Source organism: Xyrauchen texanus, chromosome 26, assembly GCF_025860055.1.
Source record: "Xyrauchen texanus isolate HMW12.3.18 chromosome 26, RBS_HiC_50CHRs, whole genome shotgun sequence".
NCBI lineage: Eukaryota > Metazoa > Chordata > Actinopteri > Cypriniformes > Catostomidae > Xyrauchen > Xyrauchen texanus.
This window is the reverse complement of record NC_068301.1, coordinates 33,743,291-33,758,835: the sequence shown is the minus strand read 5'-3', so window position 1 is coordinate 33,758,835 and position 15,545 is coordinate 33,743,291. Positions and strand designations below refer to the sequence as shown.

Sequence of the window (15,545 nt, the reverse complement as noted above, 5' to 3'; positions counted from 1 at the left end):
AGGGACAATCCCCATGGAGCAATCTGGAGTTAAGTGCCTTGCTCAAGGGCCCAACAGTGGCATCTTGGTGGTGCTGGGGCTTGAACCCCCGACCTTCTGGTCAGTAACCCTGAGCCTCAACCACTGAGACACCACTGACGCAAAGTTCCTGAAATTCCACCCCTCTGCACAACAACAGTGAAACTTCTTTTAATTCAATCAACATCAAATTATACATTTATTATATAAAATGTAAATGTTAAACAGCAAGATATGTATAAAACTACTTCTAAGACACAGAAAAGAAAAAAGAGACTTGCCAGAGGGAAGTATACAGTATGTAAAACAAAATAAAGTAGGCTAAAGGTACAATAATAATACATTTCTGTACATTACGCAACAATGATTGCAATACCAAAATCAATGTAAATTAGCCATAGCAGAAAACACGTTCATATTTTTGTCTTTTTTGAATTTCAGTAAACAATGACTAGCAGGATAGAATCTGTGTTTAAGTTTTAAAGACACATTGTTTCTGATATGGTGCTTCTGGGGTAGGAACGATACTTTGTTTCAAGCATAACATATTTTCTATTTAAAAGATTACTGTGCAACTTTTGGACACTTATTTATTGGTGTAATGCAATAAACATCAGAAAAAAATATGACATACAAACACACAAATAATTAAATACAGAGGGGCTATTAAGGTTTTGAAAATGATCAAATGAAACATACATGACTAAAACATACGTCTAAAGTTTCTAAAAAAGCAAGGAATAAAATTGGAGGGAGATTAACGGTTCTAAAACAGTCCAAAAAGTCTTGTTTACTTTGGTGTTTCCATGTATTATTACATTTCAGATTTATGATATGCATTTATCTCTCAAGCTGTGCAATACAACAGACATAATAGTCCTACTAGTGTGCATACAACACAAAACAAAGAAAAAGCCTTAGGAAAATTCAGATAATTAAAAATGTCATGCCTTTATTTAAAGAGAAACTCTTTTAAAAAATTGTTTCCCTAACATATCAGATAAAACAACACTGTTAAATTCATATTTAAACAACACACCCGCAGTAACCAATCAGCATATTATCTGATCAAATACTCATGTGTATGAAGCATATAATGTTCTTCTTAATGCATATTAATGAATAAGCAATATGAATTGAAAATGTATAATGAACTGAATGCCTTTTGACCCCATTTTATTTAAAAAAAAAAAATACAAATTGATAATTGATAAATAGTTTTAATGCCATTAAATTTTTTTGTCACTTTTTAAATTATTTGTATTGATACTCATATTGTGTGGAAAAACTGAAATGTAATATATGTAAAAATATATCAACAAACCCAAACACATCTATACTGTTTGCTTGCATGTAACAGTGACCTGCTGTTAGAGGCTTGTAATCCCTCGACACTGGGAGGCAGATGGTATGATCGTGATATTTCATCAGCTTACATCACAATGCAAAGGTTTGCCAGTTTCAATGGGGGAAGGGGTTAATAAATGCAGTTTGTTGCAAATGCTCCAGTCTGAAAAATCTTCCTTTTTATATGTATATAACCATTGCTTGAATTACTGTATCATATAATTATTGATATATGCTATAGATGACTATGCTATATTAATATATTTATTACTAAAGAGTGTGGTCACATACCTCAGTGTAAAACTGTGTAAAGATGAAACATATTGTGCCTCTCTTAACTTTGATCCCATTCTTGCCACTACTAAAAGAAAGTTTAATTCTTGGATGCAGAGAGATTTGTCCATTTATAGTCATATTTTTGTCTAAATTTGAAGGTTTGTCGAGGTCTGCATATATCTCCCAGGGTCTGTTAGTACCAAAGTCATTTACTAAAGAGTTTGACAAATTATTATTTGATTTTGTTTGGAAAAACAAACCTCATAATCCATATGATCAGGGAGGTTTGAATGTTTTGGATTTCACAACTTTAAACAACACATTAAGATAAATTGGCTAAAGATTTTTTATTTTTTTTTAATTGTTGCTCAATGTGGTATATTTTCCCTAACCATTTATTTGAACAACTTGGTGGTATAATTGTTTTTTTCTTAGATGCAGTTTTGATGTGAACAAAATACCTCTTAATTTTCACAGGCAAGTCATTTTGACGTGGTGTTTGAATTTTAAACATATGCTCTAAAACTATGTTCTAAATTTAAATCAGATAAAGAATATTGTATTGTCATGAATTCAGTTTCTGTCAAAATACTTTCTCTGTCAGAGATCAAAGCACTTGGTGTAAAATAAGCAGGAAGATTTCTAAACATTTGTTTTTGGATAAGACTGATGTAATTAATGATAATTGCAGTAATCAGATGATTAGATCTCTCTTTGGGTAATATTTCTACCCCTCCATTAAAATATGTTTGATAAATATGTTTCCTTCTTTTGTTTGGGAAAATATTTGGGGAGTTGTTCATTGTTACTGTGTAACAAATAAAACTAAAGCGGTCTCCTTCAAAATTGCTCACAGAATATATCCTGTGAAAGAAACACTAGAGCGTTTTCGTCTGAATAGAGATTACAATTACTCTTTTTGTAACTGTGCAAAATAAACTATTGTGCATGTATTTTTTTAATGTCCCTGTTTATATTCTTTTTGGCATGAGGTGTCACAATTTCTGACTTTATTATTTATTATTATAAATTTTAAATATATCAAGTTTTACTACACTTGAATGAATTTGACATTTTAAAAAAAAAAGTGTATGTTATTGATTTTTTTTTTGTTATTAGGAACATTTTATATTCATCAGAGTAAGTGAAATGCTTTAAAACCCAACTTTGTTCATTTCCAAACAGTCCTTGAAATTTATTTTGAATCTGTAAAACTTTCAAAAAACAAAAAAGCCAGAAAAACTGTCTTTGTTAAATGAATTTATTTCATGTTTGTGTCGCCCCTTAGTTTTGTTTTTATTTATTTTCTGTTGCATTTAAATTTGTATTTGTACTGTTTGTGTCAAATGTCGGAAAACGTGTTGAATCGTTTTTTATTTTTATTTTTTAATTCATTAGTAAAAAATAAAAAAGTGTGGTTAAAGTCTCCCGGAAGTGGATCTCGCTCGTGCTTCAGATTTGTGTTTCCTGTTTACGGGCGGGAAGAGTGAACCTGTTACTTAGCCTGTCCAGCATTACAACAAAATTTTCATCGCTTTATTTGGTCTAGACAAATCGGGATTATTTTTAGCGCGTTTTACTCCTTTTAGTACTTCTCATCAAACGCTTACTGTATTGCACTGTGTGTCTCTGACGGAGGTTTAAAGCTCTGATGGAGGAGTCAGTAGACTCCGGCGGCGGTGGTGCGGCATCAGAGGGCCTCATGGTGCAAGTGACGGAGATCCGCTACCCCGTAGGAGCGCGTCCTCTACGGCTGCTCGAGTGGAAGGTGAAACCAGGAGCTCTGGTGAACGTTGACTCCGTCATCGCGGTTTGCGCGCCGATTCTCGCCGAAAACGAGTCGAGAGGGCACGAGAGGAAGCTGAAGTCAGACCGCGCTGGAGTTGTGCGCGAACTGTGCTGTCAGCTCGGGCAGGTCATCGCGCCTGGGTAAGACACGCTGTCATGACGTGCTTATAAATAAACTTGAATGTAATGACCAGCAAACAGTTCTGTGTAACGCTCGGCGTATTTTATTTGCAGCACTTCCGAGTTTAAAGTCTGCGCGCGCTTAGCAAAGTGGCTCTTGTTGATGACACGCACGCAGTTGCTCATGTAGAGCTCGTGACAGCAGCAACAGAACCTACGCGCGCCCAGTATAGCATTTAAAGGTGTTTTTAACACATGAAATATCCCTGACAGATATTGACACTAAAATATTGGTGCTATATAGATATAGGCTTGTCTCCGTGACAGCTCTATGCTCTGTAAACTGATAAAATTGTGGTCTATTTCAGTAGCAAGGGAAAGTTATTAAAAAAACAGAAATTGTGTACAGTCACCTGCACATGTTACTCCCACAGCATTGTTTTGTAAACATGCAGCAGCCTGACAGTACACATGACTATCTAATGTTGACATGTCATACAGCAGTCAGCAAAGTTACCCATGTTTGCAGCCAGCCATTTAAAGGAACTGAGTACTTATTAACTGTGTTAGATCAGTACGTTTGAAATGCCATTGTGCACAAACTGGTTATGAAAATATAAATTATTTAATGCATGCATAGTAGATGTTCAGGCTCTAAGGGAAAAAAGTAAATACTCAGATTCATGTTAACTGTAGACATGTGTGAAGCATTGAATTGAGAGACATGTTGTTGATTTTAAAGGAATATTCCAAATTCAATACAAGTTGAGCTCAACCGACAGCATTTGTGGCATAATGTTGATTACCAAGAAAATTTATTTTGACTCGTCTCAATATTTCTTTACAAAAAAGCACAAATCTGGATTACAGTGAGGCACTTACAATGGAAGTGAACGGACCAATGCGTAAAAGTTAATATAGTACATTATTCAAATGTTAGGGATAAACAATATGCATGTTTACGTGATTTTAGTGTGATAAAATCGCTTGCTAACCTTTTCTATGTAAAGTTATAGCAAATTTGCCATGGCGATGCAATGCCACAAAATTACCATAACAATAACTATTTAAACAACTGTAAAGCTGAAATAATACATTCGTTTTAACAAAAGAATGAATGTAAACAAGCGCTTTTGTAAAATTATTGTCTCTCTGTGTTTAAAGCCTCCTAAAAAGGAAGAATTACACGGCTCACAGTCCAGATGCACTCAAAACTTTCCAAACCGCTTCAGGTGATGTAGATCGCAAAGTATGAGAGAATTATAATGCAAAAATACAAAATAAGAGTTATACAGGAGCACTCTTGTTGTGGAATAAGTGGAGCCTGAGCATCTTTAAAGGAAACATCTTTAATGCGTTATAGCTTTATTAAAGTTAAAATAATAAGGAAGCTGGTCATGTAAATAACTACAAACTCAAAAACTGCCAATTCTCTCTGCAGTCAGCGCCTCTTCTATGAGTTGGGCAAAGTGTCCCGATCTTTTGGAGAGATTGAAACTGTATTCGGCTGATGCACAGTCACGGGGACGCTCATCCCGCGAGTGCACTTGCTGCAGCTAGATTATAACATGATGACTCACGACTTAATGAATCATAATACATGTCACTGTGTGTTTCATATCGTGAAGAAAATTGGCAATACGCAGCTTTATTAATAAGAGATTTTGTTTAGTGAGTTAAAGATGGACTGAAGTGAACAGAAAGGTGAGAGGAAATCTTCATTCCATTATACACTGCAACAAAATACGTTTTTGTTTTGGCTTGTTTTCCAATATAAATATCTAAAACTCCTTTAAAACAATGTACATTTATTTAATCAGCAATACTGAAGAAGAAAAAAATTGTTATCTGAGAATGTTGAATATAATATTAAAAATACAAATATTTAAATATATCTAAAAATCCTTTTCAAAAAGATGCATTCACCTGAGAAGCAGCATTTAAGATATTTAGACTTGCTTTTAGAGAATAGATCTTGAATATATGTATATTTTGTCTTTACTGCACTCGCAAAAGTATTACCATGTGAAAAATACTTTGTATATACAAAATCCTCTTAAAGCAAGTCTAAATATCTTATATGTTGCTTCGCAAGTAATTGTATCTTGTTTTAAGGGTTTTTAGACAATTTCAAATGAAAACGAGACAAAAACACTTGATAACACTAGGATTTTTGCAGTGAATTTCTTTACTGAATTAAACTACTATTAAAATTTTTTTTTTCCATTTAATTCAGTGAATGTCATTTAGAGGTATTTTTAAAAGATGATTTGTCTTCTTTATTGTTAGTAAGCACGTTTATTACAACCTTTTAAGTCGGGGCACAAGCTGAATAATCGGTTTAGAGCTAATGGTTAATCGTTGCAATAATTGTTCTAATAATCGTTAGATTAATCGATTATCAAAATAATGTTAGTTGCAGCCCTAATTGTAAGTACCTCACTGTAACATTTATTTTTTAATAAAAGGAGGGACGTAATTATTTTTTATGGTTATCAACATTATGCCGCAATTGCTGTCGATTGAGCTTAAAGGGATAGTTCACCCAAAAGTGAAAATTCTCATCATTTACTCACCCTCATGCCATCCCAGATGTGTATGACTTTATTTCTTCTGCTGAACACAAACAAAGGTTTTTAGAAGAATATTTCAGCAATTTAGGTCCATACAATACAAGTGAATGGTGGCCAGAACTTTGAAGCTCAAAAAATCACATAAATGCAGTATAAAAGTAATTCATATGGCTGGTTAAATCCATGCTTTCACAAATGATATGATAGGTGTGTATGAGAAACAGATCAATATTCTTTTTTACCATAAATTATCCTCCTTGCCCAGTAGGTGGCGATATGCACAAAGAATGTGAATTGACAAAAACCAATAAGAAAGTGAAAGTGGAGATTGCTATTATAAAAGGACTTAAATATTGATCTGTTTCTCACCCACATCTATCATATTGTTTCAGAAGACATGGATTAAACCACTGTAGACTTATGGATTACTTTTATGTTTCCTTAATGTGCTTTTTTGGACCTTCAATGTTTTAGACCCTGTTGACTTGCACTGTATGGACCAACAGAGCTGAAATATTCTTCTAAAAATCTTCATTTGTGTTCAGCAGAAGAAAGAAAGTCATAAACATTTGAAATGGCGTGAGGGTGAGTAAATGATGAGAACATTTTTATTTGAACTATCCCAGTTTTATTGAACCTGGAATATTCTTTTAATGTCATTGTAGATCTAGATTGTGTTTTTGCAGCCTTTAAAAGTACAGGGAGCCACACTCATCAGAAATCATTCAAGTTTTCCAATGTCTCCAGAGTTTTTCCTGGCTCAAAATGTGGCGGAGGTGGTACCATACTGATCAAAGAAAGTGAGGTTAAAATCACGTAAACATTGGCTTTGCGCTAATACACTACTAATGACCTGGCAACTGAATATTAGTGTTAATTTTGTCAGCTGTTTTTAAATTAGTCTTAATCTTAATCCTGTGTCAAATGTCTTTTTTAGTTTTTATCACATCCTATTTTTATACGAAGACACCCACCAGAGTTTTTAGACAGCTGGAGGCGGCACCAAATTCGCCTAGTAATTCTCTCTGCAGGAAAAACAGTGGTCTCATGTGTGCTGAATATGAGCTTGTTTATAAACATCACTGAGACATGCAGTATATTGTCTGTGTTTTGTTAATCATATGTGAATGTACCCTAGACTTGAGGCATGATAATATGCACAAATATATTATATTTCTATTTATTCCTGGAAATCTAATATCTGTACAGGAGTGTCATAGCAAAAGTGGAAGAATGCAGCCATCCCGTTGTGATGAAGGGTCTATGTGCAGAATGTGGCCAGGACTTAACTCAGTGAGTTAACACACTACTCATCCACCTATATACATAACTTTATTTTTCTTGCCGAGTTGTCATTATTTCATTAACCCTATAACTGCCACTTCAAGAAGAAAAATGGTTTTCTTACCAACCTTCAAGGGAGTCAATTTTTTCTAATCAACCTTTCATGAAAATATTATTGACCTTAATCAATTGGTTGAAAAAAAAAAAAAGTTAAAGGGTTGAAAATGTATTTCCACTTACCGACAGCTTTTAGTGTAGAAAATCGTTCACGACAACCTCTTATTGTATTTCTATACTTTTCAGTTTTCTCAGATCTTTGAAATGCAATAGGTTTAGAGGTTTATTAGGTAACTTGATGGTGCTGATGATGCACTTGCATATTCCTGCCTTTCAGGCTACAAAGCAAGAATGGAAAGCAGCAGGTGCCCATTTCTACAGCAACAGTTTCCATGGTGCACAGTGTTCCAGAGCTCATGGTCAGCTCAGAGGTGAGTTCTGCCAGTTTCACACAAGTGTGGATAAAAACTTTTAAGTGTGACAATCTTTCAAGTCAGCATGAAACAGAAATGATGACTGAGTTTACGTCCTTTTTGTGACGTATTTCCGAGTGAAACAGCTTATCGTACTAGAAAAAATGTAGGATGGGGACTTAATTTTATCCATCGGTTGTTTATTGTATTGTGAAAACTGGCCGTTGTATCCTGGAATAGATACAGATCTGAATGCGAGTTTGCAGTTAACACACAGACACAAACACTTTACATCCCTTCCACCATTCAGCTTGAGCCACAGCCAGTTACTGGGGAAATGAATCAGAAACTGACAACATAAATGCACAAGCACAACATGGTCTTTGCTAACGACGAGGCAGTAGCCGTTGAGAAACAAAGTGAGTAAAAGATCACAATATTTCAGTGTTTTGAATCACAAAACACTAAATATTAAGGGAAAAAAGAACACTTACTCATGCTGTACATCCCAAGATATCTGAATGAAAAAATATGAATAAATGCTAGAGGCATCTGAGTTGCATTGTATTCAGAAGTAATCACCCCTGGAAGTAATAAAGCATGAAATGTTTTGAACACAATCACAAATTCGATGTTATTTCTCCTCCTTTGAAATGTAAATTCAAGCCAGTGAGCTGGTAACCAAGGAGTGGGAATTTTGGAGGAAAACAGCCGAAAATACACCTCTTCATCTCTGCATTTTCTGCTTTTACGGCAGGTTTGTTTACATGACTCTTAAATAGGCAGGGTAAAAACTGACTACTGACACTTGCATACGTCAGCAGAGCAGAGTCATATCACTGGAAGAGCAAGTTATTACATTTTGATTAAAGTGATTTTTAATAAAATAGCAAATATGCATGTTTGAATCATTCATAATAAGACCAGTAACATGCATTAATAAAATAAATAGGGTAGACTATTTGAATTTCAAATTTAATTTGACAACCCTATCAGAGACCCTTTGTATTTTTAGAGTTACCTCAAGTTCCTGTCTGATTGTTGCTGTGTTCTAGACAGATGGTTGCTAAGATGTCATATTATTGTGTTATTACAGACCTGTGCACAAACTCTTTGTCTCTTGTGTGTCTGTGAGCAGCAAGCAGAGCAGCTTGGCCGAGAGGACCAGCAAAGACTTCACAGGAACAGGAAGTTGGTGCTGATGGTGGATCTGGACCAAACACTGATCCACACCACTGAACAGCACTGCCAGCGCATGTCCAACAAGGTAGCTGTAGAAAAAAAAAAATTGTCTTTCTGAAGATGCTAGATTTGTTCAGGGCCATGTTTGGCTTTATCACTACTGTTCTCTTGGGTGTATTTAACATTTCTTATAATCAGTGCCGTTTTTAGCATGTGTTCCAACAAATCAATGTAATACCTGTAAATAGTACAAATTATGCAATTAAACATACATTTGTTAAAAGTGTAACAAAGTATAATATATGTAATATAATATTATATTTATTGATTAAATACATTGATTTGTTAATTTTTAAAAAGCTAAAATGTGACCAAAATTATGAAAAACTAATAAAATATCATTATTAAAATGAATATTTCCATAATGTATCTAGTTAGATGGTCCTCTGTATAATTAATATAATTAGATTATTAGATTAATAACATGATTATTATCATGTCTCCAGCTGCCCCTTATCTCGCTCTCCCGCTGATCAGCTGATTCAGTGCCGGCCGTGCGCCATCACAGCCTGGCCACGCCCTCCTCCTAGTTTTATATATTATATTATTATTATTATTATTTTTCATATTAATTTGTTTATCATCTTACCTCTTAAACAAAAGATAACTGTAGATGTGAAGTATTAAACAACAGACATTTTTTATTATTTATTGGATGCATAAAATAAGCATTGTTCCATATTTGTTTATTTTTTGTGGATCACACACTGTTTCAACAATTAAGGTTGTCTTGCATGTTGCCTCTACTGGTGGTTTAAGTTAAATATGTTTTTTAATTTTTTATAATGGTAACAGTATATACTGTAAATCACAATATACTTGTTCTTTCTCTATAGCAGTTGTGAATAACTGTAAAATTGTTTGTTCAGTCTGTCAATGATGGTTTCCAGTGTCATGGCTTCAAAATATTTATCTATAGTACCTTCAGTTTGGAGCTCGGCATTAAAAAACAAAACACAACCTTCAGGAGAGACATTCAGTTCCACAGAACTCTTAGTGATCGTATTTCTTTGTTTCTGTGAGATTATTGTGGTTGTTGCTAGAAATGTTGCTTTGAAGAACTTAAATGCAGCCATGAAATGATTGATTCTTTTTACGCTTTGTCTGCTATTGTCTGCTTCAATTTGTTCTCGTAGGCGTGAACACTTTCATTCTACCAGACATGAATTCACTCAGCAGTTCAGCTCGAACAAAACAGCAATCTCAGATCTTTATGCCAGACAATTACAAGACCATTTACTGAGTTTTCAAAGGCTGAAATGATGTCCTCTAAGACTGTGTGATGTCTGTTTTCAGAAATGCACAGTGAATGCATCATTTTTTTAAATAATAATTCTAGAGATGCACCGATTGCAATTTTCTTGGCCGATTCCGATTTCCAATTTTTTTGCAAGTGTGACCTGCCGATACCGATTTTTTCTGGTTCCGGTTTTCTTTCTAAGAACTATTATTGACCGCATATACAAACAAAATCTACCTTTCTTCAATGCAACATTTTATTTTCATAATAAAATAAATTATTAAACATTAGTTACAGGATCTTCTCTCACTTAAACAACTCTCAAAATAAAGTGCTCTGTGACTGGAAAGAGGTAGAAATAACAATTAACTGCAAATGAGTTGCTTTTCCACAATTTTTATAAATGGACCTTTTTCTCTTTATTACTCGTCTAACAAAACAATTCCAAAGATCTGAAAAACTGAAGTGTCCAATACGCTTAACTTACGTTAGGTGTCCAAATATCAGTTGTAAAACTGAGCACTGCTTCGGGAACGGCTTGTAACCATATCTGTCAACACTCCCGTTTTTCACGGGAGTCTCCCGTTTTGTTATTTCTCCCAAAAAAAGCAGTAGATGCGGGATGTTAAATCAAGCATCACTGGTAGATGGGAGGAGAAGAATCGGCTGGTGCTCCGGTGAAAAAAACTAAATATGTAAATTTAACAACAGCTGGATGGAAGAATTTAATTTCATATCCCGAAGCCATATCGACAATGCCCAAGCCTTTTGCTATGTGTGTCGCACTGATTTTAATATCAGACACGGTGGGAAAAATTACATTACTCAGCACATTAAATCACATTAAATCACAACGGCACAATTTCTATAGTACAGGTGAAACTCGAAAAATTTGAATATCGTGCAAAAGTTCATTAATTTCAGTAATTCAACTTAAAAGGTGAAACTAATATATTATATAGACTCATTACAAGCAAAGTAAGATATTTCAAGCCTTTATTTGATGTAATTTTGATGATTATGGCTTACAGCTTATGAAAACCCCAAATTCAGAATCTCAGAAAATTAGAATATTGTGAAAAGGTTCAGTATTGTAGGCTCAAAGTGTCACACTCTAATCAGCTAAACACCTGCAAAGGGTTCCTGAGCCTTTAAATGGTCTCTCAGTCTGGTTCAGTTGAATTCACAATCATGGGGAAGACTGCTGACCTGACAGTTGTGCAGAAAACCATCATTGACACCCTCCACAAGGAGGGAAAGCCTCAAAAGGTAATTGCAAAAGAAGTTGGATGTTCTCAAAGTGCTGTATCAAAGCACATTAATAGAAAGTTAAGTGGAAGGGAAAAGTGTGGAAGAAAAAGGTGCACAAGCAGCAGGGATGACCGTAGCCTGGAGAGGATTGTCAGGAAAAGGCCATTCAAATGTGTGGGGGAGCTTCACAAGGAGTGGACTGAGGCTGGAGTTACTGCATCAAGAGCCACCACACACAGACGGGTCCTGGACATGGGCTTCAAAGGTCAAACATCTTACCTGGGCTAAAGAAAAAAAGAACTGGTCTGTTGCTCAGTGGTCCAAAGTCCTCTTTTCTGATGAGAGCAAATTTTGCATCTCATTTGGAAACCAAGGTCCCAGAGTCTGGAGGAAGAATGGAGAGGCACGCAATCCAAGATGCTTGAAGTCCAGTGTGAAGTTTCCACAGTCTGTGTTGGTTTGGGGAGCCATGTCATCGGCTGGTGTTGGTCCACTGTGCTTTATTAAGTCCAGAGTCAACGCAGCCGTCTACCGGGACATTTTAGAGCACTTCATGCTTCCTTCAGCAGACAAGCTTTATGGAGATGCTGACTTCATTTTCCAGCAGGACTTGGCACCTGCCCACACTGCCAAAAGTACCAAAACCTGGTTCAATGACCATGGTATTACTGTGCTTGATTGGCCAGCAAACTCGCCTGACCTGAACCCCATAGAGAATCAATGCAGAAGATAATTCATCTAGCCGGTTTTGAACACAAGAAAACATTTAAATGCCCCCTTAGAAGCACGTCTGATCATAGATCCGGTAAAACCAAAACCAGCCTAACTATATAGGGCTTCCTTAACCCTCTGGGGTCGACGGATGCGCCGGCGCATCCTGCTGGATATTTTTATCATTACAGCAGAAACAACTTAAATTAATCCGTCATTTTTGGGTATACAGATAAGTGTAATACATCATTAGACACTATAAAGGGTCTACTTTTATTTGTGTACACTCACAATAACAACAAAATCTTGTGCTTTTGTAAAATAAAGAAAATAAAAAGGGTGAGCTGTAAGCAGTCTCTGTGTTCACAAGCATATTTCAGAAACACGTCACAAAAATGAACTGAAACTCCGCAAATTCTTTTCACTCAAACATGAAACATATGTCTAAAGAAAGCTTAAAATGTCTACTTTTAAATAAAACTATTCCAATTTAAAACAAATATTCTCCTGCAATGCAATCTGTTTGAAACAAAGTGATGTACAGTTTTTACTAGGCTATCTAATTATCTGTAATGTGATCCCACCCACCAGCAGAACACGCAATTCATACGCTAATGTGCTGAGACGATCAATGCAAATGTATTTTCCTCATAAGAAGAGCAGGACTCCGATGAACGTTTGTATTTTGAAGAGAGATTTGATCTAGCTGAGGATACAATTTCAGATGAGTAAATCAATTCGTTTTCATTAGTTGACTTGCTATTTTATATATACATGTACATGTAAATTGTATGCTGTATGATATAAATATGATATGTAATATGATATAAAAATAATATAAATGTTTAGATTATATTTTATCTAGTGTTTATGCTGCCTCATTATCGTCAACAAAGCTTGTGCTTGCAAATATGTGTTCAGGTTAAATGAGTAAAATACACTTTAAATATGCCCATATTAGAAAATTTGCATAATATGATTTCTGAAGGATCATGTGACACTGAAGACTGCAGTAATGATGCTGAAAATTCAGCTTTGATCACAAATTGCATTTTACAAGATATTCAAATAGAAAACTGTTCTTTTAAATTGTAAAAATAGTTCAAAATATCACTGTTTTTACTGTAAATTGGATCAAATAAATGCAGTCTTGGTGAGCAGAAGAGACTTCTTTTAAATGGTAGTGTAGGTCTAAAATTAAGTAAAGTCTTTATGTAAAGAAAATATATAGTCAGATTACTTCTTTTAACTTAAAACTTGATTTTGATCATTAAGTCTCCTCGCATTCATTCTCTATCCCTCATTGATAGGCCCAGGGGAGGGGTCTTTGTCTCATGTGTGAATTACAATGAATATTCATGATCATTCACGCCTCCTCACATATTACCTTTCAACACTAATAGTGTCTTACAAAAGTTAAATTACTATATTGTTTTGTATGAATGAGTGATCAGGATGGTTTTCACATCATTTTGTAGCAAAAACTCTAGGCTACAAGATCGAGTTCTCAAAAGTCTTGTGGACAAATGTTTATTATAAATTTTAGTTTTTTCAAAAACCATGCATAAACATTATTTTCTCAAAAATACAAACCTGTACATGCTAAATACAGTGTTATCAGACTTTAGCCATTAATATATTTTTAAGCAACTGGAAAAAGCACAAATGTCAAGGCATGTCAAAACTTCTCCAGGGTCCAAAATACCCTCAGACCCCAGAGGGTTAAGACTGACTATTCACTGTATATAATAATGTATAGCTTTCTATTGGCATTGATCTGTTTTCCCATAGTATCTATACATAGATACCTTATAAGCAGCTGTTGCTATGGACCATGATACTTCGGAGCGTCCGCCATATTGGTTAGGTCAAGAGCCGTCCATCAACACATGAATGTAAAGTGACAGATACGGTCTGCAAAAGTCTATTGTATTTTCCAGCTAACTTTCAGATTATCTGATTTTCCACAAACATTGGGCAATATTTTAGATGATATAAAAAATTCCTAAATTCATTCTAAAACAGGTTTTTTCCCCTTTTGTAAACTGCAAATAAAATCCTCTACAAATGAATAGATCAATGCAAAAATACTGAAAAGAGCACCCAGTCAGTTAATTCATTACTTGATTAACTTTTTCCACACAAACGGAAAAAAGCAGTCTGTGGCTTCTCTTACATTCAAGCAGCTCTCCTTGTTGACCGTTCCAAGGTGGCGTCATGATTGATGTATCCGAACCAGCCGAATGAGGCATCTATACATGTGTATATCTACAGTATGTGTTTTCCTGTCTCTGACTTCCCTCTTTTGTGATGTGCTTCCAGGGAATCTTGCATTTCCAGCTGGGACGAGGAGAGCCCATGCTTCATACACGTCTGAGGCCTCACTGCAAAGACTTTCTTGAAAAGATTGCCAACCTCTATGAGCTGCATGTCTTCACTTTTGGCAGTCGTTTATACGCTCATACCATTGCAGGTACGTTTTAAAGACGCTAAAGCACTCCCTCTTTGCTCAGGGCAGCTTCATTACACTGCTGACGTGTGTTAATGGTATGGTTGTGTACAGAGAACCTGTTCTCCAGAACCGGTTCCATAAAAAAAAAAAGAAAATACAGTTTGATTTTCACGACTTTCTATTCCGTTAACATTTCCTGTACATGCAATTTTCCGCTGACAGTATTTCTGTTGAATCTTCAGCGTTAAACATATGGCGCATCTGGTACAGTCCAATTCTCAAGTGAATAACTCTAATGAGCCAGTTCTTTTGAATCTATACCATGAAAAACATACAGCGCTTCCAGTATAGTCCAATTTCCAAGCAAATGACTCTTGAGCCAGATCTTTTTAGTGAATTAAAAACACTTCCAATATACATCAGTCGGAGCTGTTAATGGATTATTCTTATACTGATGCACAAGTTATGAATGTCCAACTCAAAATGAAATAAGATCTGTTGAAGTATCGCAAGCCTGAAGTACAACATTAAACTACATGACACAACTGTCTCTGGAACTCTTACTGTTATGTCATATTGTTCTTCAGACCTGTGTTACTGACCGCTTGTTTATATGACAATGTGTAGTTAAATATAGTTAACACAAGTTCTCTTACGAGAGCTTCTCTCGTATTGCGTAAGCTAGCTTACGCTACGGGAAAGATTCATCTTTTCTGAGATATTGAAGCCAAAAAATTATCCTTAATTTTTGTATCCATTGTCAACGCAGTGCG

At 35.2% G+C, this 15,545-nt stretch overlaps 1 protein-coding gene across 2 annotated transcripts in view; it reads left to right on the top strand.

The window, feature by feature from the left end:
• Window positions 1–3,122: 3,122 nt before the first annotated feature.
• Window positions 3,123–15,545, top strand: part of LOC127619591 (RNA polymerase II subunit A C-terminal domain phosphatase-like) — a 148,964-nt gene continuing 136,541 nt past the window's right edge. For both annotated transcript variants that reach the window (XM_052092477.1, XM_052092476.1), the window contains exons 1-5: window positions 3,123–3,570; window positions 7,332–7,415; window positions 7,801–7,894; window positions 9,015–9,143; window positions 14,643–14,793. In XM_052092477.1, the coding sequence (XP_051948437.1) occupies window positions 3,293–3,570; window positions 7,332–7,415; window positions 7,801–7,894; window positions 9,015–9,143; window positions 14,643–14,793 (736 nt within the window). In that variant the 5' untranslated portion in view covers window positions 3,123–3,292. The remainder of the gene's footprint in view (window positions 3,571–7,331; window positions 7,416–7,800; window positions 7,895–9,014; window positions 9,144–14,642; window positions 14,794–15,545) is intronic.